We start from the raw sequence: 25,771 nt of genomic DNA, 5'->3' as shown, positions 1-25,771 counted from the left end.
CCATAGGGAGTCTGCTTCTCTGCTCCTTCCCCCTGCTGGTGCTTGCTTGCTCTCACTCAAATACATAAACGCTTTAAATAAATAAATCTTACTTATTTTATAAATGTTGTAGCTTAAAATACCATGAAGAACTTGAAAACTTAGAGACAAAATTTAAAAAGAAAAAACCAGAGAAAAGCAGACCTCTAAGACACATAGATTCTTCCAAAAAGTTTTTAAAAACCAAACCTTTATTTTCACAGCATCTAACACAGACATAAAATTTGTGGCAGGAGAATTTATGAATAAATTTATACATATCAATTCTTATAAAAAATCTTAGAGACATATTATTTCATAGACTAAAATCTTAAGACACCTGAAATATAGCAACTGAGAAGGTGAAAGCTGACTAGGAAACCACTTTTGCATCATCTTTTGTGTAGGCTCCTCCTGTATTTGCCTAGACATGTGGCAATATGCCTGAACCAAACTGCCTTATGGTATCTTTTTTTTTTTCCCTCTATGTAAATTTTATTTACTTATTTATTTTTTACATATTTTTTTTAAATTGGAGTTCAATTTGCCAACATATAGCATAACAGCCAGTGCTCATCCCATCAAGTGCCCTGCTTTATGGTATCTTAAAAACTTAAAAACTCATAGACAGCTGAGCCATGTTATTCCATCATAACATAAAGGCAGTGTGCATGAACATGCATTCTTTAATAGATGCGTTTTAAAAGATACATTTTCATCATTTTTTAAAATGTATTTATTTATTTATTTATGATAGACATAGAGAGAGAGAGAGGCAGAGACACAGGAGGAGGGAGAATCAGGCTCCATGCCAGGAGCCCAACGTGGGACTCGATCCCGGGACTCCAGGATCACACCCTGGACCAAAGGCAGGTAGGTGCTAAACCACTGAGCCAGCCAGGGATCCCCTATTTTCATCATTTTCTAAATGTATAATCAGCTGTTCATAAATTGAATGGTACCACATGTTAAAGAGTGTCTTCTGTGTTTTTTATATCTTTAGCCAAAACAATTCAAAAAACAGTAAGTATTTATAAGGAATTGAAAAGGAAAAAAATAAAATCAAGATACTCCTTGCCTCCAGAGTTCAAATATATGAATATCAAGTTTTAAGAGTACGTAGGGAATATGGTAGAGTTTTCAAAAATTGACAAAAAATCATTTTGCAGAATCAAAATTATCCTTTAAAATCTCTTAAATAGCCAATGGGTAAGGTCTACAGTCTCATACACTATGATGTATTATGAATCACACATCATCTTAAATATGAGAATAATGCTCTCACTGCAGAGATGTTTTTGAAGTACAGGAGGTATGTAGAAACTAGACGCTATTAAAACAATAGTAAATTCATTTATGTCCCATCTCATGGTTGTCCCCTATGGCGGGCTATATTCTGACAAAGTAGATCAGTGTAGCTATGCCCACATGATACAGATTTTTATTTTTCACATTTGAGTACGAGTATCTGCTGCGGGGTGCTAATACATTTGACATTTCTAGATACAGGATTTATAAAAGTTTTGGTAAAAAGATAGTCTTAGGTGAATGAGAATTCAGAAGAAGTATCACAACAAACAATATAAGATGCACGAAAGAAACCAGCATTTTTTTTTGTTAACTCTAGAAGTTAAAGGAAATGCTGAATATAAAACAAAAAGTCCTCCATCTTGTCAAGGAGGCTAGATTTAATGATCTAGACAGTGAAAATGTTAAAGAACTGCTAACACCACACAGTGAGGAGTTCATGATTGAGAAAATCTTTCAACTTGATGCTCATCATCAGTTTGAATCATAACAGATAAAATGTTTATGGCTACAAGTGAATTTGATTATGATAGAAGACTCCACATGTGAAAAAATGAAACTGCAAGGAAAATCTTAGGTGACCAGGAGATGAAACACTGGTAGTGAAAGGAACTTAAATAGTTCATCCATTGATAGTTTTTAATTTCTGTTTTTTTTTTTTTTTTAAATACTGTTGCTTTTTCCAGGGATTCAGACATTGATGAACTTCAGGCATTTGAATTTACCTGTTTACTACTTCACCGGCTCACTCTGGCTTACATTACTCACCACCCAAGCAGCAACAGGGACTAAAGCTTCTATCTCTTTCCATAAAACCTCACTCAGGCAACTCTATAATACATTAGTTGAACATTTTTTAAAATGCCTTTTTAGGGGCACCTGGGTGGCTCAGAGGTTGAGCATCTGCCTTTGACTCAGGTTGTGATACCGGGGTCCTGGGATCAATCAAGTCCCGTATCAAGCTCCATGGAGGGAGCCTGCTTCTCCCTCTGCCTTTGCCTCTGCCTCGCTCTCTCTCTCTGTGTCTTTCATGAAAAACAAACAAACAAACAAACAAACAAACAATTGCCTTTTAAAAAATTTTACTAAGTGCTACTGGTAATAACTAATTATCTTACATTATTTCATTATTTACTTAGCACATGTTCCTTGGTCAACTTATATAACTGTGATTTCTTTGTATGTAAAGGAACAGAAACAATCTCTAAATCTTCTGCCTGCTTTAAAATGCTCTCATTTTAGATTGGTCTTTAAAAGCAAAATAATCAGGCAGCCCCGGTGGCTCAGCGGTTTAGTGCCACCTGCAGCCCAGGGCATGATCCTGGAGACCCTGGATGGAGTCCCACTCGAGCTCCCTGCATGGAGCCTGCTTTTCCCTCTGCCTGTGTCTCTGCCTCTCTCTCTCTCTGCATCTCTATGAATAAATAAAAAATCTTAAAAAAAGTTTAATAAAAAAAAATAAATAAAAGCAAAATAATCTTTAAAACTGAGGAAGGGGAGTGGCAATCACCACCACATGATTCATCTATAATTTTTCAAAACTGGTATTATCTTTAACTTTTGAAATGCATTTCCCCTAGGATTTCAGTAGTTCGCTACCCTGTTCTGTTTTTACATCTTTGCTCAAATGTCATCTGACTGCCCTTTGTAAAACTGTGATCATCACTTCTCTCCTGGCATTTCCTAAGCTGCTCTACCTGCTTTGTCTCCAGAGCACTTATACACATATATATGTGTATATATATTCATATGTGTCCATGTATATTAGAGATATGTGTGTATGTGTACACACACATGCACATTCAACCACAAATACAACTCACCTGTTTAATATCTGCTTTCCCTCACTAGAATATAAGAGCCCATGAGGACTGGGATAGTTTTTGGTCTTCTGTTAATTGGTATGGTACCCGCATGTAGAAAGAAGCTTACCAGATCTTTGCTGAATAGATGAATTTCTCTAAACATGCACAGAAATGTGTTTTATAAAGCCCAACATGCCAGTCTTGCTTTGGGAAAAGCCATACTCAAGGGAAAACAAGAACTAAAATGGTAGTATTCTATAAAAGAACACACAGGTGATATACAGTTGGTGAGTTTATGAGTCACTCAAGAAAACCATAAAAATATTACACAAAGATTTAAAAAATAATGTGTTAATCCTCAATAGTTAAAACAGCACATATTGGTTCTTCTGTTACTTCCACATAAAAGCGCTTTTTCTTGTTATACTCTGGTTAGTAGGACTCTGGTTATAAAGTGTTTTGAATAGCACACATAGATTACTACACATATTTGATACAAGCTGGTTTAATTATCTGACATATTAGAGACAGAGCATTGGGAAGAAATAATACCCAAGGACAGATGGTAATTAATAAAATTGGGCGCCAACTAGAATTATACCTCTGCTGAGAATTAGGTCTTCCTTTTTACCTAGTGAACTATATTTTCTCAATTGAAGGAGAATATGCAAGAAATAATTTAGATAAATTCGCAAAGAATTATATAAAGATAAATGGAAGAACCGTTGCTTCTCCAAAATTTAAATAATTTCCTCAAAATGTTATTAGGATTGTGCAAACCACTTAAAGAATAATTCATTGACTAAATATTGCTGAGAGAAATTTAGAATCACTTATATTTTTAGTTTTTTAGGCTGATTCCTAGCACATCTTAGGATATTGGTACTTGCTTGTTACCTTCAAGGTCTCACTACAAATTTTGTAAAGGTCTACCTACTATTGCTGTGAATCACATTTTAAAACACTGTGGATAGAGAATCATGATTTTAAAGCATTGCTTTTGATCTTTAAAACATTCCTTTTCTAAATGACTTACATGCACTCCATTAAGTTACTGAGCATTAACTGTATTAGATACTATTTTAGGTGCTGGGGATATACCAAAACAGACAAAATCCCTGTCTTATTGGTCCTTACATTCTAGAAGTAGCAGGTAACAGACTTTAAAAGAAAGTCTTGGGAAACAAACAAACAAAAAAGCAGAATAATTGAAAAGAGAATGACTGAGATGAGTTATCATAAATAAATGAGTGGAGCATGGATGGTCAAAGCTAGGAGTCTGGTGATATGAAGGAGTGAGCAATGCTCACTGTGGAAACAGGATTCTAGATGGCAAGTATGAGGCAAGTATGAAGACCCTGACATAGGAATAAGGTTAGCACATTTGAGGAAAAGCAAAAAGCCATCAGTCTGCAAAAGAATGAGCAATAAGAAATGTGATCAAAAAGGGCAGCCCCAGTGGTGCAGCAGTTTAGTGCTGCCTTTGGCCTGGGGTGTGGTCTTGGAGACCCGGGATTGAGTCCCACGTCAAGCTTCCTGCATGGAGAGCCTGCTTCTCTCTCTGCCTGTGTCTCTCCCTCTCCCTCTTTCTCTCTCTGTCATGAATAAATAAAATCTTAAAAGAAAAAAAAAAAAAAGGAGGCACAACTAGAGTCCTTGACATATTTTATCCTAAGTGACATTCAAAGTCACTGGAAGTTTTTGGGCAGAGAAATTAATGATCTGGTTTAGGCTTTCTTTGTTCTTTTTAAGATCTATTTACTTGAGAGAGAGAGAGAGAGAGAGAGAGAGAGAGAGAATCTTCAGCAGACTCTCCACTGAGCGCAGAGCCCAATGTGAGGCTCGATTTCACAACCCTGAGATGATGACCTGAGCTGAAATCAAGAGCTGGACACTTGGATGACTGACCACCCATGTGCCCCATGGTTTAGGCTTTAGATATATTAGCCTTCTCTGTATAAAAATGAATTGTTGGGAAGGGAAAAGTAGAAGCAGAGACATGAGTTATGAGGCTCTTTAATAGTATATACCAGAGAAGATGTATCTTGAATTAGGGTGGTAGCAACAGAAGTGGCAAAACATGGCCAGATTTAGGGTAAATTTTAAAGACAGAGCCAATGAGACTTGATGTTAGGTTATATGTGGGTATGAAAGACACTGAGGAATCAGGAAGGCTTGTAGCTTTTGAAGCTGACCAACTAGGCTAAGAATGATATAGTTTACTAAGATGGGAAAGTCTGGGGCGGAGGAAGATTTTAGGGGCATAAAACCAAGTGTTCTGTTTTAGATAGGTCATTCTGAGATGCCTTTATTTTTTTATTTTTTGAGATGCCTTTAGATAATCTTATGAAGAGTATATCAGTTAGGCAGCTACATATAAAAGGGTAAAACTAGAGAAAAGGTTAGTTTAAATATTTAGGTGTCATCAACACACACATAATGCTGTAAGATGAAATGAGGCCATGATGTAGTTAAGGTATATCCAGAACAGAATACAACTAAGGATTAACTTCTGGGACTATTCAACATTTAGAGGTCAAGAAGTTAAGAACCAGCAAGGAGCATGTGAAAGCAGCAATTTGTGGGAAAAATAGGAAAGAATAAAAAAAATAATTCTTTTAATTCTAATAATATTAAAAGAATAGAAATCAGAATAAGGAAGTGATCAACTCTGTCAAATGATGCTGAAAGGTTAAGTAAAATGAAAACTGGTAACTTCCCTTTAAACAGTACAAGATGGAACTGCCAATGAAATTGATAAAACAATTAGAGATGTGTTAAGAAAGAAACTCTAATTGGGACAGGTTGAAAAGAGTAGGAGAATTGAGAAGTAAAGACAGTAAAAGTATAGATGATAAGTATTTACTAAGCATCTGCTATGTGTCAGATGCTTGAGACACTGGTCAACAAAAATACAAAATCTAATTCCTCATGGTGCTTATATTCTAGCAGCAGAAGAAAGACAATGAACAATAAATAAAATAAGTAAATTATATATGTTAGAAGGTAATGATGCTATAAAAAGCAAGTGTGATTATTGGTTGTTGGAGAGATTAAAAAAAAGACATAAAATAACTACCTGAAAGAGAGGAAATGGACTAAATGAGACTGAGAAGGTCAGTATAATTGGGTTCTTTATTCCAGTCATGTTCAGCTGTTCCAGGGCAAGTGTGTAATAAATGAGGAATTGGACACAGAGAAAGTTCTAACAAGCAAATATGACAAAGGAAGAGAGAGGCAATAGAGTTAAGATTTTATATGAAAGATGATCACAGTGATCAAGCACAGTACCTAAGCTGAGTAAGGACAGAAGTGAAGTCTTAAGTCATGTCCAGGAGACAATGAAGAGTGAAAATCCGTGTGGTCAATAGACTGGAAGTTATAATGAGGTTAAGAAAAGGAGGAAGGAGTATTGGAATAAAATTGTAGACAGAGAAAGAGATGGTTGAAATAAGATTTGAGAGGTGGCAAGTCTAGGAATAAAAATGGGTAAAGATGGCTTGAGGGGAATGGAGGAAAAGATCATTGGAAATTAAGAGATCAAATAACTGAGAGGCCAGAGTTTTTAATGTAGCATCTAAATAAAATTTGAAGTCATTAAGAATTGTGATGGGAATAATATTTGGGAGGAAGAAAGTGAAAATGCTGGTGGAGGTCCACAACATGATAATGTAGATGAAATAGTTTTGGTGTTCTGTGCTTCCAAGGAGCTCAGAGTTTTAAGAAGAGCCAATAAACGATGGGAAAGCAGCTATAAAGATATTAGAGGTTGCCTGCCAATGGTATCACCCTATATTACATAAAGCAAAGAATTAAAAACAGCCAGAAAGGGAGAGGGCTACAAAAACATCTTTTATGAATATGTAGATGAGTTACAGAAATAAAATAAAGGGAACATTAAAAGACTGAGGACACAGGAGATTTTGTGGATGAAAGACAAGTTCCAGAAGACAAAACAGAAATTCAGGTGCTTGTAATAGATAGCTGACTCAAATTCAAGAATAAAAAAGATAAAAGGAGATAAAAATCTAGATAATAATGAGTGACCTAATAGTTGGCCTCTAATTCCTGTTATGGATGGTACTGCAGTAGAAAGGTGATTTTACTGGAATTGCAAAAAACCCAGTTATAATTTTAAATGTATTTTCTTAGGATTCCATTCATATCTTCCAGGTATATGACAAAACAAGAAAAATCTTTTCATAAACACCTTTGAATGTGGTAACAATATGTGAATTATTTTATGGCACTAATATACAATTTCCTGAGAGTTCCAAAAGGCAGCCCATATATGAGAAATTAATTCAATGTATGACCCACATGACCCCATAAAGGCACATGTCTATAAGAAACATTCAGGGCTTGAATGAATCAGGTCAAATCTACATAGTCACTCAAGGATGCCTGCATTTAAAGAAAAGCAATCTAAAAGATCAACACCCCTGTTTCTAAGAAATCAAATGCCTTATTATCAGTCATAACCAACTGATTAGTGAGCTATATTAATATTTATTTGATATAGTATAAAACTAGAAAATTAAGAGTTTAAAAGGAAAAGGATCTGTATTGAGAAAAGGTTGAAAGAGTTTAAATAAAACCTGGCTACCAATTAATTTAAGGGGAAAGGGTTGGTTAATAGCAGCTTTCAACTAACTGGATCAAATCCATCAGGAAAGCTCTCTGAAAACAAAAAAAACCCATAATAGCAGTTACATGAATGCTAAACGTGTGTGAGGATAAAAGATAAAGCAGGAGAAACATATATATTTTGATGAAGAAAGATTTCATTTCATCATATATTTAGCAATATGATTCATTCAACCACTATGTGTATACTATCTTTTCAACTTAGTCAAGTAGCCTTCTTTAATTTAAAAATAAAAGATGAGACATCTTCCTGAATCATAAGCCAGGAACTTATACTGTTTCAGGTAATCAGACAATGTGAAGCTATAAGTCAGGATAATTTAGCTTACATATCATGGGGATACTTTGAAAAAGGCATTTTATATCTCTGTGCCTATGTTTCTACACACTTCAAAACAAACTGACTGATATACACAGTAATAAACTTAAGTACAAAATTGGGAAAGGTAAATTATACGTGCATGCTAATTTAACTTCTTTCTCCAAATAAAACAAGTACTAATACCAGAGTATGTAGAGAAGCTGGAAGATACTGGGCAGTTTATTAGTATTCATATCTGTGTTCAAGAAATATTTACTGAGGATATGAAAAGTACTGTTCTAAATACTGAGGATACTGGAATTAATAAAACAAAGTGCCTAGTATCATGGAGCCTTCATTCTAATTTATTCTCTAGAGAATTTTAAGGTTACCCCCTAGAAGGAATTCAATTTTGAAAAATTTCTCAAAAATATTCAAAACTAGTTGAAGTTTGGCTCTGGACTAAATGCTAACCCCCACCTACCTCCCCATTCTATTTATTCCTGAAAACGTATTTTTGACTACCTTCTAATTACAAGGGATTGACCAAACTGTATTTAGTATTTCAGTTTCCTCAATCTATTATTAAACTTTATTAGGAAACTAATCATAAAAACTGTTTATAGTTCATTTAAAGGAAAAATGGAAATGTATGAGAAATATAGCATTTCTCATAGGTCTTCTGTAGTCTGCCTAATGCAATTAAGATAATTCTAATCCTAGGTGGCCAAGTAGTAGATAACAGAAAAGTTTTCCTATTTAGTACATAAAAAAATCTTGGTACTTCTCACACAGAACACTTTTTAACTCTTTTTAAACTTCTTGAGGACTCAAATGTTTATAACAGAACTAAAAGACATTAGTTAACTTCTCTGTGTTTCATTGTCTCTACCTGTTAAAATGATAACAGTACCTACCTCAACATTGTTTTTGGATTAAATGAGATCAAGGCATAAAAAGGTTTTAGTGCTCAATCAGAACTGATGACATCAATTATCATTATCCTGTGTAGTGGGTTCTTAATAACAGATTACATTATCATTATAATTGTCTCAAAACCATAGTTAGGAAAAATAATAAACAAGCTACAATAAAGCTATTAAAAGATTTCTTTGTGTTTTGGCAGGATAATTAACATACATGTTTCTCAAACTGAGCAAAAGATCAGTATATGTAAAGTATTAGTGACACTAATGTTAAGAGTATCCAGAATTCCTGAAAGTGGCTGTAATTTGGGAACTTTTCAGGAATCAAAACTTCACAAACAATATGCTTTATCAACAATATATTTGTTACACCAAAGACTCAGAAATGTTTCTTATCTTTAAAAACATGTTTATACCTTTTATTTCCATGTAAAGTTAACAGAAGGATTAACAAATGAAGGAGTTTGTTATCACTTAAAGATACTGCTATTATTATCTTCTGGCCTTTATCCTAATTGGACCATACTGGAAACCTCTAAAATTTTCAAAGAAAATTTAAAAATAAAGAACAAAATCAAAACCAAGTAAATGAGTAGAAAAATCCTTGTTTAATTAAATCTGGATAGTCATGCTGGACTACAAATAAAGGAATTAACAAAGGTAAGACCTGAAGTAAAGCAAAAAAAAAACTAGTAAGAATCTTCCACTTAAAAACTCTGCAATCCTTCAAAGACCTCAGACATCACCAAGATTATCCCCAAATGGAGAGGTCACTAAATATCCATGAACACTCACCCAACCTTTGGTAGGAGACCTCTTGAAGACCCAGATGCTTGAATCAGCTGAAATAGTACCAAGTGTTTTCTGATTACTCTTAATAGGGCAACGGAGCACAGGTTACTCCACACTATCAAAAATTATAGGTCATTATTATTACTGATAATTCTAGCTACTACCATTATAAATTACTCAAGAAAAAGGAGATTGTGTAATGAGTTCTAAGGTGAATGAAACTTACTGTGTGCATGTATGTTAATGTGTACATTTCTTCCCATTCTTAGTGATAGAAGTCTATTACATAACTCTTCTCGTGAGTATAAATACATTGGCAGAATAAAATCCTCTAAATTAATATGCTATAAAGTTCTTAAAGTATGTAAAAAAATATTTTTAAAGATTTATTTATTTATTTATTTATTTATTTATTTATTCATTTATGAGAGACACACAGAGAGAGAGAGAGAGAGAGAGAGAGAGAGAGAGAGAGGCAGAGACATAGGCAGAGGGAGAAGCAGGCTCCATGCTGGGAGCCCGACGTGGGGCTCGATCCCGGGTCTCCAGGATCACACCCTGGGCCGAAGGCAGCGCTAAAACGCTGAGCCACCCAGGGATCCCTGTAAAAATATTTTTAATATTGGTTCAGATAAAAAATTTCTAGGGGTGTCTGGGTAGCTCAGTTGTTTAACCATCTGACTCTTGATTTTGGCTCAGGTCATGATGTCAGGGTTGTGAGATCAAGTTCCCCTACCAGGCTCTCTGCTGAGTGTGGAGCCCACGTAAGATTCTCCTTCTTCCTCTCCCTCTGCCCCTCCCCTGGCTTGCGTGCACACACTCTCTCTCTTTCAAATAAGTTAATCTCTTTGAAAATTCTGAAAGAACTTTTTTTTTTAAAGAGATTTATTTATTTGAGAGGGAGAAGGAGAGAGAGCAAGAGAGCATAAGAGGGAAAGATGAAGAAGCAGGCTCCCCACCGAGCAGGGAGCCTAATGTGGGGCTCCATCCGAGGACCCTAGGATCATGACCTAAACCGAAGGCAGACATTTAACCAACTGAGCCATCCAGGTGCCCCAGAAGAACGTGGTTTATTTTTATTTATTTATTTTTTTTGTTTTTTTAATTTTATTTATTTATTCATGAGAGACAGGGAGAGAGAGAGATAGAGAGGCAGAGACACAGGCAGAGGGAGAAGCAGGCTCCATGCAGGGAGCCTGATGTGGGACTCGATCCCGGGACTCCAGGATTACGCCCTGGTCTGAAGGCAGCACTAAATCCCTGAGCCACCCAGGCTGCCCAAGAACATGTTTTTTAAAGACAAATGCCAATTTCTGAACATTTAGCACTTCAGTAACACACAGGAAAAGATTTTAAGTCCTCTGCACTTAAAAAAAAAGTTCTTAACTTTAGGTTTTTGTTGTTTTTGTTTTTTGATTCTTTGGTTTTAAGTTTTTTTATTAAGAGAGAGAAAGATAGAAGGAGAACACATGTGTGTACGTGGAGAGGGGAAGAGAGAGAGGGTAGGAAAAAAATCTCAGACTCCCCACTCTGCACGGAGCCTGACAAGGGGTGCCGTCTCATAACCCTGAGATCATGACCTTAGTTGAAATCAAGAGTCAGATGCTTAACTGAGCCATCCAGGTGCCCCTTAACTTTAAGCTTTTTAATGTACTAATGATTCTTCTAATCAGAGGAGTCTTATATTTCAACACACAAAAGAACTCGTAACACTGACGACTAAACAAAAGCCTCCTTGCTCAAAAGCGAAGACTATTTTCAACATTACTGATTAAAATCTAAAGGTTATCCATTTAATAGAAAAATATCCAATATTAACCTAATTTCAAAGAAGAATACAGCAGCAGGTTCAACACCTAGATGAAATAATGTTTTTCTTGATCTCTGGAAAGTGGGAGGTGGAATGATAACCCCTCCCACCCTGCATTCCCCCTACACCATGACTCATTCCAAGGATCTACATGGTAAAAATTAAGACACTCTATTACTGCAGAAATTACCAAGAACAAAAAATGGAAGGTTCTATATTTTTCTCAAGTAACTAAGATAAAAAAAAAAAAACTGCTTCTCTCTGATACATATGTATCAAGTGAACAAGTGAAACAAGCCTCATTTGGTTTAAATAGTTTAGACAGGAAGCAAAAAAGAACATTTGACATTTAATGTCAAGTAAGAATATTCAAGCTACCAAAGAAACAGTGAAGCCCCAAGCCAGCAAATAAACTCCAACCTGGCTGATAAATGATTTAACTGTTACGTTTCTAAAGACAGCTTTGTAGTAATCTACCACTTATTGAACATGAAAGAACTTTTGAAGTTTTGAGAACAGCAACAAAATAAGGAAGACCAGAAGCATAAAAAAAATTTCAGTAGGTGAGGAAAATGTCTGATAAAGTCAAGGAGAGAACTGAGAAAAGGGTGGTGAAAGGAAGACTAGCGCTACAGTAATTGAGAATCCTAATGTCCCCAAAAATATGAAGAAAAACTAAGGATAATAAAAAATGGAGTAAAGACTGGCACATAAAAAAAATAATTTGTGTAAGAAAAATACAAACATTCTATATTTCTACTGCTAATTTTAGATGACAAGGTATACCAATATTACCTTTCTTTCGAAAGAGTGCATTTAGGTAATTTTCTGCTTGGCATTCAATCTTTTCAGTGTTGGACTGGCCCTGAGATGATAGTTCCTCCGTTGGTGTTGACTGTGAAGAATCAAGAGATGGTATACAATCCTAAAATTATAAGAAAGAAACATTAAAAAAATCATTTTTATTACACATGTGATTCCATTAAAAATAGCAAGAAAAAATTTTTCTAAATGCTCATTTATTCTATATATCAAATTACATAGGGAGAACATAAAATTTGGGACAGGAGTCAGGAGAAAAGAAATTTAGTTCTGATACCAAATTAATTTTATTTCTTTGCAAAACTAGTCAAAAGGGAGGTGGCGACTGTAGATAAAATACATTGCTGAATAAATTTACTATAATAAAGCATTCCAGTAATGAGAGTTTAACAACAAAGCAGGTATGTTTACCCACTAATCTGACCCAAATGGGTACAAGTTCTCAAGTTCTCATTTCTTCTTAGCCTTTCTCACAATAGTAAAGAATTAGGACTTCCCAACATACAAGAAGATGCTGCTTGCCTAGTTTATGCCCTGTTTATAGTAGACACTAAATATTTAATCATTTACACAGGAAATAACTCTGATATCCAAACGACTTCAAGAGAATAAAAGGCTAAATAGTAGTATCACATTATCCTCCAACTACAGATTCCTAAGAAATCAGATTATAGGGTGGTCTCAAACCAAACCAAGCCTCCAAGCTCACTGTCCTTTACCAAATACAAATCAGATCTAAACTGAACTTCATGAGTCAGGGAGCTATAAGGAAGAAATGTGAAATAAGCAAAAAAGATGAGTGTTTCGGTGATTTCACTTGCAAGTTAAGCTAAATGTTAGACTTCTAACAAAAGACTTTAAAAAAATTCTTCTCATTACCAAAATCAAATATTTAAATTTCCACTGTAAGTCACCACTTTTCAGAACAAATTAAGTTAAAAAAAATTGTGTTACAATTGTGCAATTAGTTTAGAAATAATTTCATAGCACTAAAACTTACACTGACTGCTTCTCTCTGTAGGTTACAAAATGAACATTTTTCATCCATAGACCAGTCAGTCAGCTCTTCTGGTTCACAGTCTTTAAAAGAGGGAAAAATATTCATTAAGTACACTAACTTTATTGATACAAATAAAATTACCACTCTCCACAGCAATGTCTCATATAAAAAGCTAACTACTGATAGTAAGGGGAGAAGGCGTAACTTTAAAATTAAAGTGATGACATCTAGAAAGAAATAAACAAAGAAGGCTGTAAGGAGAGTAATTTTGCACTATTATGGGACAAAGTAGCAAGAACAATGTACTGGTTATAAATTCATTTTCTAACAATAGGGTTTTAAGTATCATCTAACCTTCTAAAAGATTCAATTTATCATTACCTATTAATTTTTAATTTTCACTGTGAAAGAAATCAAAACAGGAAGGTGTGGGGAAAAATAAATTTTACACATCATGAAAGCAACATAAAACAGAGAAAGGGAGTAAAGCATCAGAAAAGTCCACAGATTTGAGAAAATGGAATGTTGTCCAAAAAAAAAGTAGAAATCCATCGCTAAAAAGTCAGATCAGATTTTTATTACATTGTGTAATGGTGTTGTTGCAAGAGCTCAAGTAAAAGGCAGGTAAACAAGCTATATTATTCAATACAAAACATGAATTTTTTTCACAAGAATGTTTCATATAATCCAACTATTGTAATATATTAGAAAGTTTGTGCAAAACAAACATTTTATGATGAAGAAATTTTATGAAGATATAACAACACTGCCATCCTAACTATTTGGTACAGTGATTTTTCAAACTTATTTCTTACAGTAAAACTCCTTTCAATTTCCTTTCCCAAATAAATTCCTATATAGAACCTCCAATATATGAAACAATTATCATCTGAGGCAATTATACTGGTACTAATTTGAAAAGCACTGGGGTAACACAGTAATTCTAGCTCATACTTTTGAAATACATAATGAAGTCGAATATAGGTTTCTGTTAAACTACATAGAAAATAAGCTTACCTTTTGGGAATGGTAATAAATAAATACCAGTTAGGATCAGCCCCCAAGAAATTCTTGTATCAATCGAGATATACAAGTCAGAATAGAAGATAATGTAATCTGTTGGAGTATAAAGAGTGTAGTGATAGTTCCCTTTGGCTTTAGCAGTGGTCCAGAAATATTCCTAATATTTATCTACACTTAGAAGTGGTAGGAAATGGGAGCATGAGACCCAGTATAGGGTAATGGAAAGATAATTAGATTTTAAGTTTCCTTCTGGAATGAACTTACTTGTAACCTTGTCAAGTTATAGAGTTTTTGTTTTAATTTCCATATCTATAAAATAAAGATCCCATCACCTAACTTACTTGTGGATCAAATGAAAAAATGTGAAAATATTTTATAAACTGCAAAACACGATGCAAAGGCTAGTTACTAACAAAGCAGGATTATCAGTCATTATTTTTTTAAATCCTGCACAATCACGAACATACTTAATAAGGCTAGTTCGTAAAACAGATAATTTTAATACATCAGTTTAAGAAAATGGATCACTTTCTGCAAACAACCGGATAAATCAAAAAGTTTAAACAATCTATACAATTAAAAACCTAGAATTGTAGTTATATAGGTTTATTATTTTCTTCAACCCTTTGAAGAAAGACCTGTCACTATAACAGAGGAATACATTCATACTCTTGAATGTGGAACTGTGCCATGTCTCTCACTAGGGAGGCAGAGCTTTCTGATCAGTGGGAACCGATGTGGGAAAAGTGATAGTATATATTCCAAGCTGAGGCTTTAAAAGGTATGGCAAGTTTCCCCAGTTCTCTTGAGTTTCCACCATCCAACATGAGAAGAACTTGCCCAAACACACTCACTACTCCTTCGGATTGGGACTTGCAGTCACCAGAAGTGATCCCTGAAGGCCAGTGGTGAATCACATCATCCATAAGGATGCAACAGATTTAAGAGCTATTTGTTATGCAGTATTACTGTGTGAAAACTTGACTCATATGCTAAGCATAACAATTCTGATAGATTAAGGAAATTTTACTGTTTTTTATTATGGCTTCATGAATAAAAAATATGAAAGATATCTAGCATTAGAATTTTTTTAAATAGCAGTATTCCTGGAGAAGAGGTATTTTTGAAAAATCACTGTAAGGTTTCATGAAGTTTTAGTGATAAATATGTTGAATTGAGGAACAACTTTGGAATAATTAAAACAATTATCAGTTATAAGATAAAATTGGGCATGGTGATCTTATCTCATTTATTTCAGTTATTTTAGAAGTTCTTCAAAGAAATGTTAATTAAAATAAATGTCTATGTAGTTAAGTAAATGGTATCAAATAATCAACAATTATATAAATGCCATTAAATTTTGCTGGGTAAAAAAAAAAACAAACTACTGTACTTACAAATATTGAATAACTACTCTTTCTACAAAAACTTTTGGTTTTGAGTCCAAATAAATGATGAGATATATTTTTTTATTTATTGGAAAACAAAATTTGAAAAATCAACTCTAGGCCAGATTTCTCCAAATTAATCTTTTCATGTCATAAGAGTTAACAAAGATTTCTCAAACAAAATATGACAATAAATCAGATATTCCTGAAATAAGATGTCTCTCATTTTGAATACATGAAGTTGTATAAACTCAAAAGGGTGAAATTATATATCTTACAGAAATAGCCTTATTAATAAAAGGCAATGTCATAACAAAAACTAATAGTAAATGACTAACAAAAGAGCAACCTTTTCACCATGGATATATATTCACAAAGTCTGGTTCCAATCATTTTACCTTATCTACCTTAGAAAGTTAACAGACTTTGAAATTAAAGAGCCTTGGTACTGAGATAGCTTTCCAAATACTATATGTGGCCTTTGGCAAGTTACTTTCTTTGGGGTTCAATTTCCTTATCTGTTAAAATGAGGATAATGATTGCATCTTACGGCTGTAGTAAAAATTAAATAAGAACATATGCAGAACACCTAACAAGTTCAGTTGGTGTTACTTTCATTTTCTTTTAGATATTCACAAATCTTTTGAATGTTTTTATTCTCTTCAGTACCCTTTAACCGTAAGAAGTAAATTTTAAGTTTCCGAAGACAAAGCTCAATGAAAAGTAAAAAGGAGGCTATGAACTAGATTTCTCATGAAGGTCATGAAAAAGTGGTTATAACTATGTTGATCTTGAGGAAAGACAATGAACAATGTTATTAAAGAATAATTTTTCATTATGAAACTATATACTAACTATACTAAAAACTATGAAGAAGAAAATAAAAACTATCCATAATCCCAATTATTCCGAAGTAATGATTAACATATTCTATGCCTTTTTAAAAATTAGCATTATCCTAACTCTGGGAAACGAACTAGGGGTGGTGGAAGGGGAGGAGGGCGGGGGGTGGGAGTGAATGGGTGACGGGCACTGGGGGTTATTCTGTATGTTAGTAAATTGAACACCAATAAAAAATTAAAAAAAAAATTAGCATTATCCAATTCTTTGAAAATATCAATAAAATCAACAAACCTCTACCCATACTACTCAAGTAAAAAAAAAAAAAATCATTCATTCAGAAATGAAAAATGGGCCATCATTACTGATTCTATGATTAATAAAAAGATAATAAAATTATGAATCATATTAGTTGCCCATGAATATGGTAACTTCAGATGAAATGGACAAACTCCTTGAAAGACACATCTACCAAATCTCACACAATAATAGATAATCTCAATAAGACTCTAGCTATTAAAGAAATTAAATCAATAATTAATAACCTTCCAAAACAGAATGCTCCAACTCAGATGGTTTCTCTACAATCTGTTCCAGAAAATAAACACAGATCAAGTATTTTCTGATTCCATCATTATCTACCATCATTACCCAAGTACCATAAACAGTCTGAAGAGACACCTCACCCAAGAAGATATACAGATAGCAAATAAGCTTATGATATCAGTATCATATCCCATTAGAGAATTAAGATGAGCTACCCCTCCACACCTACTAGAATGATTTAAGTCTGAAACATGGATGACATCAGATGCTGGTGTGGATGCAGAGCAAATACAATTAATCTTTCCATACTATCTAGCAACAGTGCTCCTAGGTATTTAGGCAAATGAGTTGAGAAGTTAGGTCTATACAAAACCTTGCACACAAATGCTTATAGCAGCTTTATTAATAATTACCAAAACTCGAAGCAACCAGATGTCTTTCAAGTAGGTCAATGGATAAGAAAACTATGGTACATCCACCCAAGGCAGTATTATTCAGTAATAAAAAGAAATGATCCATGATGAAAAGACATAGAGGAATCTTACATGCATATTATTCAGTGAAAAAAGTGAGTCTGAAAAAAACAAAATACAGTATGATTTCAAATATATGGCATTATGAAGAAGAAAAAAGATAGCAAAAAAGAGTAATGTTTGACATGGGTTGGAGACGAGGGAAGAACTTTAAAGGTGGAATACAGGTGATTTTTGGGGCAGTGAATTATCGTGTAGGATACTGTAACGTGGACACACGACTGTGAATTTGCCAAAATGCACTACTGTACAACACACAAAGACTTAGTTAATGTAAACTATGGGGGCTTTAATTAATAAAATATATCAATATTGGCTCAACAATTTTAACAAATGTACAACACTAATGAAAGAGAAACCTTGGGGGTGAGAGGGTCTATGGGAAATCTTTGTATTTTCTATTTTTGCTGTAAATTTAATCTGTTCTGAAAAATGCTTTTTATTTGAAAAATTAGGATATTACACACATGCTTAATTGTCACAAATATTTTCTATGCTCAAATACCTCTAAATCATTTTTAATAAATAAGCATGGTCCATCAAACCGATGTTTCAGAACTTATTTAATCACTATCCTATTATTGGATATTTAGCCTGTTTCTCTAATCTTGGTATGCTAAATAGCATGATGAATACGATCAGATAAGTTTTTGTGTGCACACTGATAAGAGCTAATATAATTTATAAAACTATAAAATAGAGCAGTATTAGATTCTCTGGTTTCAAGATAAATAATCAATCGATATTGGAAAACTCCTGACAATACTAGGCCATGAATTTCTAGAAGAGATCCTACTTATTCAGTTTTCCTTCCTCACTGCTCATTATAGTTCCTGACACAAAATAAGCATTCAAAATATTTCATCTAACAAAAGAGGCAAGAATACACAATAGGGAAAAGACAGTCTCTTCAATAAATGCTGGGAAAACTGGGCAGCTACACGTAAAGGATGAAACTGGACCACTTTCTCACATCATACAAATGAATAAACTTAAAATGGGTTATAGGCCTCAATGTAAGACCTTAAATGACAAAAATCCTAAAAGAGAATATAGGCAGCAATTTCTCTGATATTAGTGGTAGCAGTATTTTTCTAGATATGTCCCCTAGGGCAAAGGAAACAAAAGCAAAAATAAACGACTGGGACTACATCAAAATAAAAAGCTTCTGCAGAGCAAAGGAAACCTTCAACAAAGCAAAAACGCAACCTACTGAATGGGAAAAGATATTTGTAAATAATATATCTGATATGAGGTTAACAATCAAAATATATAAAGAACTTATTCAACGCAATACAAAAAAACAAAACAAAAAACCCGCGCACACACACACACACAAAAACCAACTAAAAAATGAGCAGAGGACCGAAATAGATATTTTTCCAAAGAAGAAATACAGATGGCCAACAGGCACATGAAAAGATGCTCAATATCACTCATCATCAGGGAAATGCAAATGAAAACCACAATTAGATATCACTTTATATCTATCAGCATGGCTAACATCAAAAAGGCAAGTAAGTGATGGGTATTAAGGAGAGCACTTGTGATGAGCACTGGTTATTGTATGTAAGTGATAAATCACTAAATTCTATACCTGAAACTAATATTACACTCTATGTTAACTAACTAGAATCTAAATAAAAATTTGGAAAAAAAAAAAGTTGGAGAGCATGTAGAGAAAAAGAAACCCTTGTATGCTTGCTGTTAGTGGGAAGACAAATTGGTACACCAGTGTGAAAAGTAGTATGGAGGTTCCTCAAAAAATTAAAAATAGAAATATCACATGATCCAACAAATCCACTACTGGGCATTTAACCAAAGAAAACAAAAACACTAATTCAAAAAGATACATGCACCTCTATGTGTGTTGCAGCTTTATTTACAATAACCAAGATACAGGAAGTGCCTCAGTATTCATCAACAGATGAATTAAGAAGATGCAAGATGATATACACACATGCACACACAATGACATATCACAAAGCCTAAAAAAAAAAGAGAGCCTGTGACATTTGTGACAGTATAGATGGACAGTATAGTTTAATGTAGTGAAATAAGTCAGACTGAGAAAGACAAATATCAAATGATTTCATTTATGTGGAATCTAAAAAAAAAATCAAATGAGTAAACTAAAAGCTGACTTGGACCTATAAATACACAGAATAAACTGATGGTTGCCAGAGGGAAGGGGGAATGGGTGAGAGGATGGGCAAAATGGACAAAGAGAAATGGAAGATAATAGGCTTCCAGTTATGGAATGAGTAAGTCACAGGAATAAAAAAGGCACAGCACAGGGCATATAGTTAATGACATTGTAGTAGCATTGTATGGTGACAGATGACAGCTACACTTGTGGTGAGCACAGCATAATATGTACTGAAGTTGAATCACTATGCTGCACACCAGAAACCAATGGAACATTGTATGTCAACCATACTCATAAAAAATTGTTTATAATGTTTTACCTAATAAATCTTATGTAAAAAGTAGTTTTGTTGTCTCCATCCATAGTGTTTACAGTTGAAAAAAGATACTAAGTTAAAAAATATTAAATTTCAGTCAGTGGTACACTCAGGGGTCAGCAAATCTTTCTATTAACAGCCGGATAGTAGGTATTTTAGGTTTTGCTGGCCATACTATCTGCTACACCACTCAACTCTACTGCTGCAGTATGAAAGCAGCCATTGACAATGTCTCAACAAATGAGAGGGGCTGTCTTCAATAAAACCTTCTTAACTGGACAATTAAATTTGAACTTCACATAATTTTCATATGTCACAAAATATTAATCTTCTTTTCATTTTTTTCAACTATTTAAAAATGTAAAAATTATTTTTAGCTCACAGGCCATTCAGAAACAGTAAACAAGCTGGATCTGGCCCACATGCTAAAGCTTGCAGACTCTGATACAATCTTCCTTTGGATCTAACAGTTTACACAGGCCTACTGCACTCTTTTCCAATTTTTTTGTTTTTTGTTTTTTGTTTTTTGTTTTTTGTTTTCCAATTTTTATAAAAATCTACAGTCATGGCAAGTATCAGATGATCCTACAGGTGAAAGAAACCAGTCACAAATAAGATATGAAAAAGGACTGGCTAAAGCAGGGGAAAAAAAGAGGGAATATTTGCTTAAAAGTTCTGTAGCAGGAGGAAAAATAAATTTTGGAAAGACAGAGGAAGAGACGCAAAGAGTATGAGGAACTTTTCTGGGCATACATAAAAGTTTGAAATTTATGACATTCAAACCTTCTTTGGAGACCTCCCCCCTCCCAAAAATAATAGTTATATTTTTCCCAAAAGGAGAGAAAGTCATGAAACATATCAAAGAAGATAGAAAACTAGGGCTCTGTTTAGTTTCCAACAAAATAAAAATTAGCACCACTCAAAAGCTTCCTTCAAACTATTCAACCTGGAGGTGGTTCTGAATCAAATTCAGGAATTAAAATACCTCTCAAGACACTAATGTATATGATATAAAAGTCTTAAAAACATGCTCTGTGCCACACTTGATTTTTTAAGGTAGCAGTACGAAATTTAGAATATTAATTTCCACAAAAACAGTAATAGGTATGCAATGTAGTCTATTTAATGTATTATAAAATTAAAATACTATGCAAAATTAAGTATTATAAAATTAAAATACTATGCATTTAATTTTATAACAAAAAATAATTTAGAGTATTATACGGGGATCCTTTGCTAAGCAATATACTAGTTTCTGAGTTTTGGAAAGTCAGTTAACGAGAGTTCAGACTTCCAATGATTTATCTAAAAATATACGGTAATCTATTTGATTCTTGCATACAGTCCTGTATAGTGAGAAACACCTATACTTAGAGTCCCAAGCATCTAAACATTAAACCATTTTTAACAATGACAACAACAAAGAAAGCACACTTATTTATAAGAGGATAAGAGAGAAGCTGGAGATAATGGGTAGTTTCTACATGCCTTTTCAAGAGGTTCTACACTTTGATAGCACTGATTTAATTTTCCTTCAAAATGTAGAGCTGTCTTCTTCCTTGCATAGCTATAGATTTATTGCTATAATTAATATCCTCATACTTAAGTCTACAATTTAATTAGAAGCTTTTCTTAAATTCAAAAAAAGGAACTAAAAGGAGGAAGAATTTACCTAAGAAATCTGGAGAAACAATTTACCTGAGAAACCTGGAGAAAGAATATTCGGGGTGAAAAAAGGGAACAGATATGTGTCTATATGCAAGTTTCAAAGCTTATTAGCTAATTTTGTTAGCTCTCTCCACCAAAAAAAAAAAAAAAGCACTTTTTCAAAAGGACATAAAGTACAAGACCTATCTGAACTTAAATAAATGGAATGACATATATGGCAATGGGTTGTTAAATTAGGTAAATTAATTATAAATAGATCTACAATGAAATACTGTGCAGCCATTAAGAAAGATGATCTAGACTTTATAAACCCAAATGATATACCAGTGAACAAGGCAAAGAAATTGTACATAGTGTGCATATACTATATACTACTATAATAAAAGAATACACACAAACATATACCTTACATCATAGAAAATTGTTTGAAAATTATTTATGGATCGTGTGAATAGGGATAATTTTTTCTTTCTGGTTTATCTCTATTTTTGAATTTCCTAAAATAAACATGTACAACTTGTATACTAAAGAAATGCTAGTCTAAAAACAAAATACAAAGCATTTATTTCCTTTGAACATTCTGCTGTTTGTATAATAAACAATTTTTGAAGGAACATAGGTATATACATATATATGCAACTATATAAATAAACAAAAGTGAGGGAACAGGCTGAGTCACAAGCTATAATTTGGGTTGTCAGAAGGCAAATATAATGCTGACTTCTGACATGAATGAGGGCAGCAGGTTAAGCAAGGGAAGTCTGAAGAAATGTCAGGCTTAGATTAAATTCTTGTTTTTTAAAAATATTTTTCCTCTGTTCATTTTTAAGCTCAGAAAAATAGGTGGAACTACAATTGATCAGTATTGCTAAAAATGTATCAGGTAAAAATACTTAATTCAGTGCTGAATTATGATAAGATGAGAAATGAATAAAGTTAAGAGAAATAAAAAAATGATCTTAGCTATACGAATGATAAAACCCTAGAACAAGCACATTTTGGAGTCTCCATTCTTAAAGTCATGTTCTACATGGATATCAATTCATCTCAGTGAAGAGAGGTGGTTGGGACAAATGATCTTGCATAGATACTTTCAGATCTGATTCATAACTCAATTATCCTGCTCAATATTAATAAAGAATGGCCAGAAAACTTTTGTCTACTCCACCATCACTCCCTTAACTCCCATCATCTTTCCCTCAACTCAAAGATGTATTTATGCAGAAGAATAAGGACCTTTAGAGACCTGGGGTCTTGGTAGAATGGAAGGTACACAGTCGAATAGAAGGTACTAGAGTTAGGACATAAAACTGACCAGATACAAGATTCAGAAATAATTCAATCAAAATCAAAGTAAAAATTTATACTACCATTACTTACTCTGTAAATAAACTGGAGTATAAAATTTTAGATGTCTACAAAAACGTTCTCCTACTATTGTATATTTCCAAGCAAGCAATAAAACAACTAAACTATGATATCATAGAAATTATATGACAAATCAAAATCTTCCACTAGGATTTATGCTATAGCATTTGAAAGAAGTGGCTAATAAGTAACAAATAGTATTATATATAAATATAAGACTCTGAGCACACATGGTAGGATTTCTCAGAGTGACAATCTGAGGTTTCCAGGCTGCCTGTCTCATGAACAACAGGAAATATTTACTTAATTGAACCCTTTTAAAACTTCTTTAAGAATAAATGAGGGTACGTTATAACAAAAATTAAATTTCACCATTAAGTCAAAAAGAAGTTTCACATTCCTTTTTGATCAATGTATTAAGTATTTTAAAAGGTTACGATAACATTATGTAATAACAAAAACAATATTTGGATCACTTTATTTAGTTAAAAAGTTACTAATTAAACAAGACCACAAATTCATGTTTAATATAAAGTTAGCACAGAACCACCACCTTTCATTTATTAAATGGGATGGGAAGTCAGAATTTTAAAATACAATTTAAAAAGCATTACCTTCAAATAAACTGAGGTCTCTTCGTAGCCGTGGTCCATAAAGCCCTTCTAAAATACTCTCAAAACCTGTGTTGTAAAAGAGAGAAAAGTATATAACCTACTGGAAAAGTTTAATTTTATAATAATCAAATTAAAACCATATATCCAAATGAATTAGAGAATTATAAATTTAACTATGAGGGGTCATTTTTCTTTTAGGTCATTTAAGCTGAACTAGGCAATACACAAAACAGTAAACAATCACACAATGACTATCAGAAATAATGTGATTGTGAAGAATTTAAAATATTCAAACATAAATATTCACTACTAAACAAGTAAATAGCTTTGTTATTTAGAATATTCCGAGGTTGAAATGTTATAGACTGATTTTTTGGGTAATAACTTTGTAGAGGAGAAGAATGAAAAAAGACACGTATTACATTCCAGTTTACATTTGTAACAAAAAACGTTAAAAGAAAGTAGCATCTTTAACTCTAATTATAAGAATGAGTAAATGAATATCAATGGGGAGAAAATCTTGCTGTGACCAGTATGACGTACAAATTTAAACCTACGTACTTATAAAAATTAAAACACAATTTGTTCATGGCTATGGACTACTTTGTGTTAAGGAAAAAAATACTGAAAATCTTGTCAAGTTAACAAGAATCATGATTGCAAAAGTGTTCTACCTTCTGGATATACAGATTTGAATATTTTACTGTCTTCTTTTTGAAGCCTGTATCTTACTCAGTTTTAAGCAGCTTACAGATAAAGTGAAAGGCATTCCAAGAAAAATGACCAGGATGGCAAAATAACTAGGAAACCAAAAAGAGGAACTAATTTAAGAATGCTTAAATGAGGGAAGAAAAAAAAGGTAGCACAACAGGTATGAAAAATTAAAGGTAAAGTAGTTTGTTTTTTAGTGGTGTTCCTAAATTGTAAAACAGTAGAAATACTTCTATAGAAATGTTTAATAAATCATAAAATGCTTTAAAAAAACATTTTAACATCTTTGAAATCAAGATGCATATTAAAATCAATGGTGGGGATCCCTGGGTGGCTCAGCGGTTTATCACCACCTTCGGCCCAGGGTGTGACCCCGGGGTCCCGGGATCGAGTCCCGCATCGGGCTCCCTGCATGGAGCCTGCTTCTCCCTCTGCCTGGGTCTCTGCCCCTCTCTCTTTGTGTCTCTCAGGAATAAATAAATAAAATCTTAAAAAATATGTATATAAAATAAAAAAAATAAAATCAATGGTGTGTTATAGCCGAAGAGTGGCAATATTTTTTCAGTTAGCAGAACATGAAATGATGCAACTTAAAATTAATGATGTCTTAGCTTTGGCAAAATAAGGTACTTACTATCATGGTACTTGGTAAATATGTATTTAATAAAAATCTTTGTGAAGTGAATCAGTACTAGTTCCTAGAGTGGAAATTTCAGGCAGAAAAGTGAATGAACCATCATCAGAGAGAGCTTTCAAGAACGCTATATTTTTTTACATAAGACTCATATTAGGTAAAGACAGACTGAAAGAGTCCCAAATCTCTATTACTAAGATATTCTATTTATCAATGTGCTCCAAAAATACTGTAAAAACTATTTTAAGATGTTATTCTGTTTTAGATTGGACAAAACATAAAGCCCCTCCCTATATAAGCCTACTGAATTTAAATGCTGCACATTTCCTAGATTTAAGTGTGAAAAGAGGCAGCAAACAAGGACTTACATGTTTGTTCTATTGGGCTTCTCAGCTCCTCCCTAGATATGATCAAGGTCTTAACATATATCCTGCTAAGATTTATTCATAGTATATAGTATTGGTGCTACTGTAAATGGTATCTTTAATTGTTTCTTGTAGGTTAACAGAAACATAACTAATTTGTATATTGACTCTGTATCTAGCAACATTG

General features: G+C 33.4%; 1 protein-coding gene across 22 annotated transcripts in view; it reads right to left on the bottom strand.

Moving 5' to 3' along the window:
* The window catches only part of LCORL (ligand dependent nuclear receptor corepressor like), a 154,481-nt gene that overhangs the window by 87,503 nt on the left and 41,207 nt on the right, over positions 1 to 25,771 (bottom strand). For 15 of the 22 annotated variants that reach the window (XM_049108038.1, XM_049108039.1, XM_025437787.3 and 12 more), the window contains 3 exons: positions 23,875 to 23,940; positions 13,430 to 13,509; positions 12,403 to 12,532 (listed from right to left, as the gene is read on the bottom strand). In XM_049108038.1, coding sequence (XP_048963995.1) covers positions 12,403 to 12,532; positions 13,430 to 13,477 — 178 coding nt within the window. In that variant the 5' untranslated portion in view covers positions 13,478 to 13,509; positions 23,875 to 23,940. Of the gene's footprint in view, positions 1 to 3,258; positions 3,387 to 9,800; positions 9,848 to 12,402; positions 12,533 to 13,429; positions 13,510 to 23,874; positions 23,941 to 25,771 lie in introns of all 22 variants that reach the window. The other 7 variants (XM_049108043.1, XM_049108041.1, XM_049108040.1 and 4 more) reach the window with 4 other exon arrangements.

The sequence above is a fragment of the Canis lupus genome, chromosome 3 (genome assembly GCF_003254725.2).
Source record: "Canis lupus dingo isolate Sandy chromosome 3, ASM325472v2, whole genome shotgun sequence".
NCBI lineage: Eukaryota > Metazoa > Chordata > Mammalia > Carnivora > Canidae > Canis > Canis lupus.
Note: the sequence above shows the minus strand (reverse complement) of the source record. Positions and strands in the feature narration are given on the sequence as shown.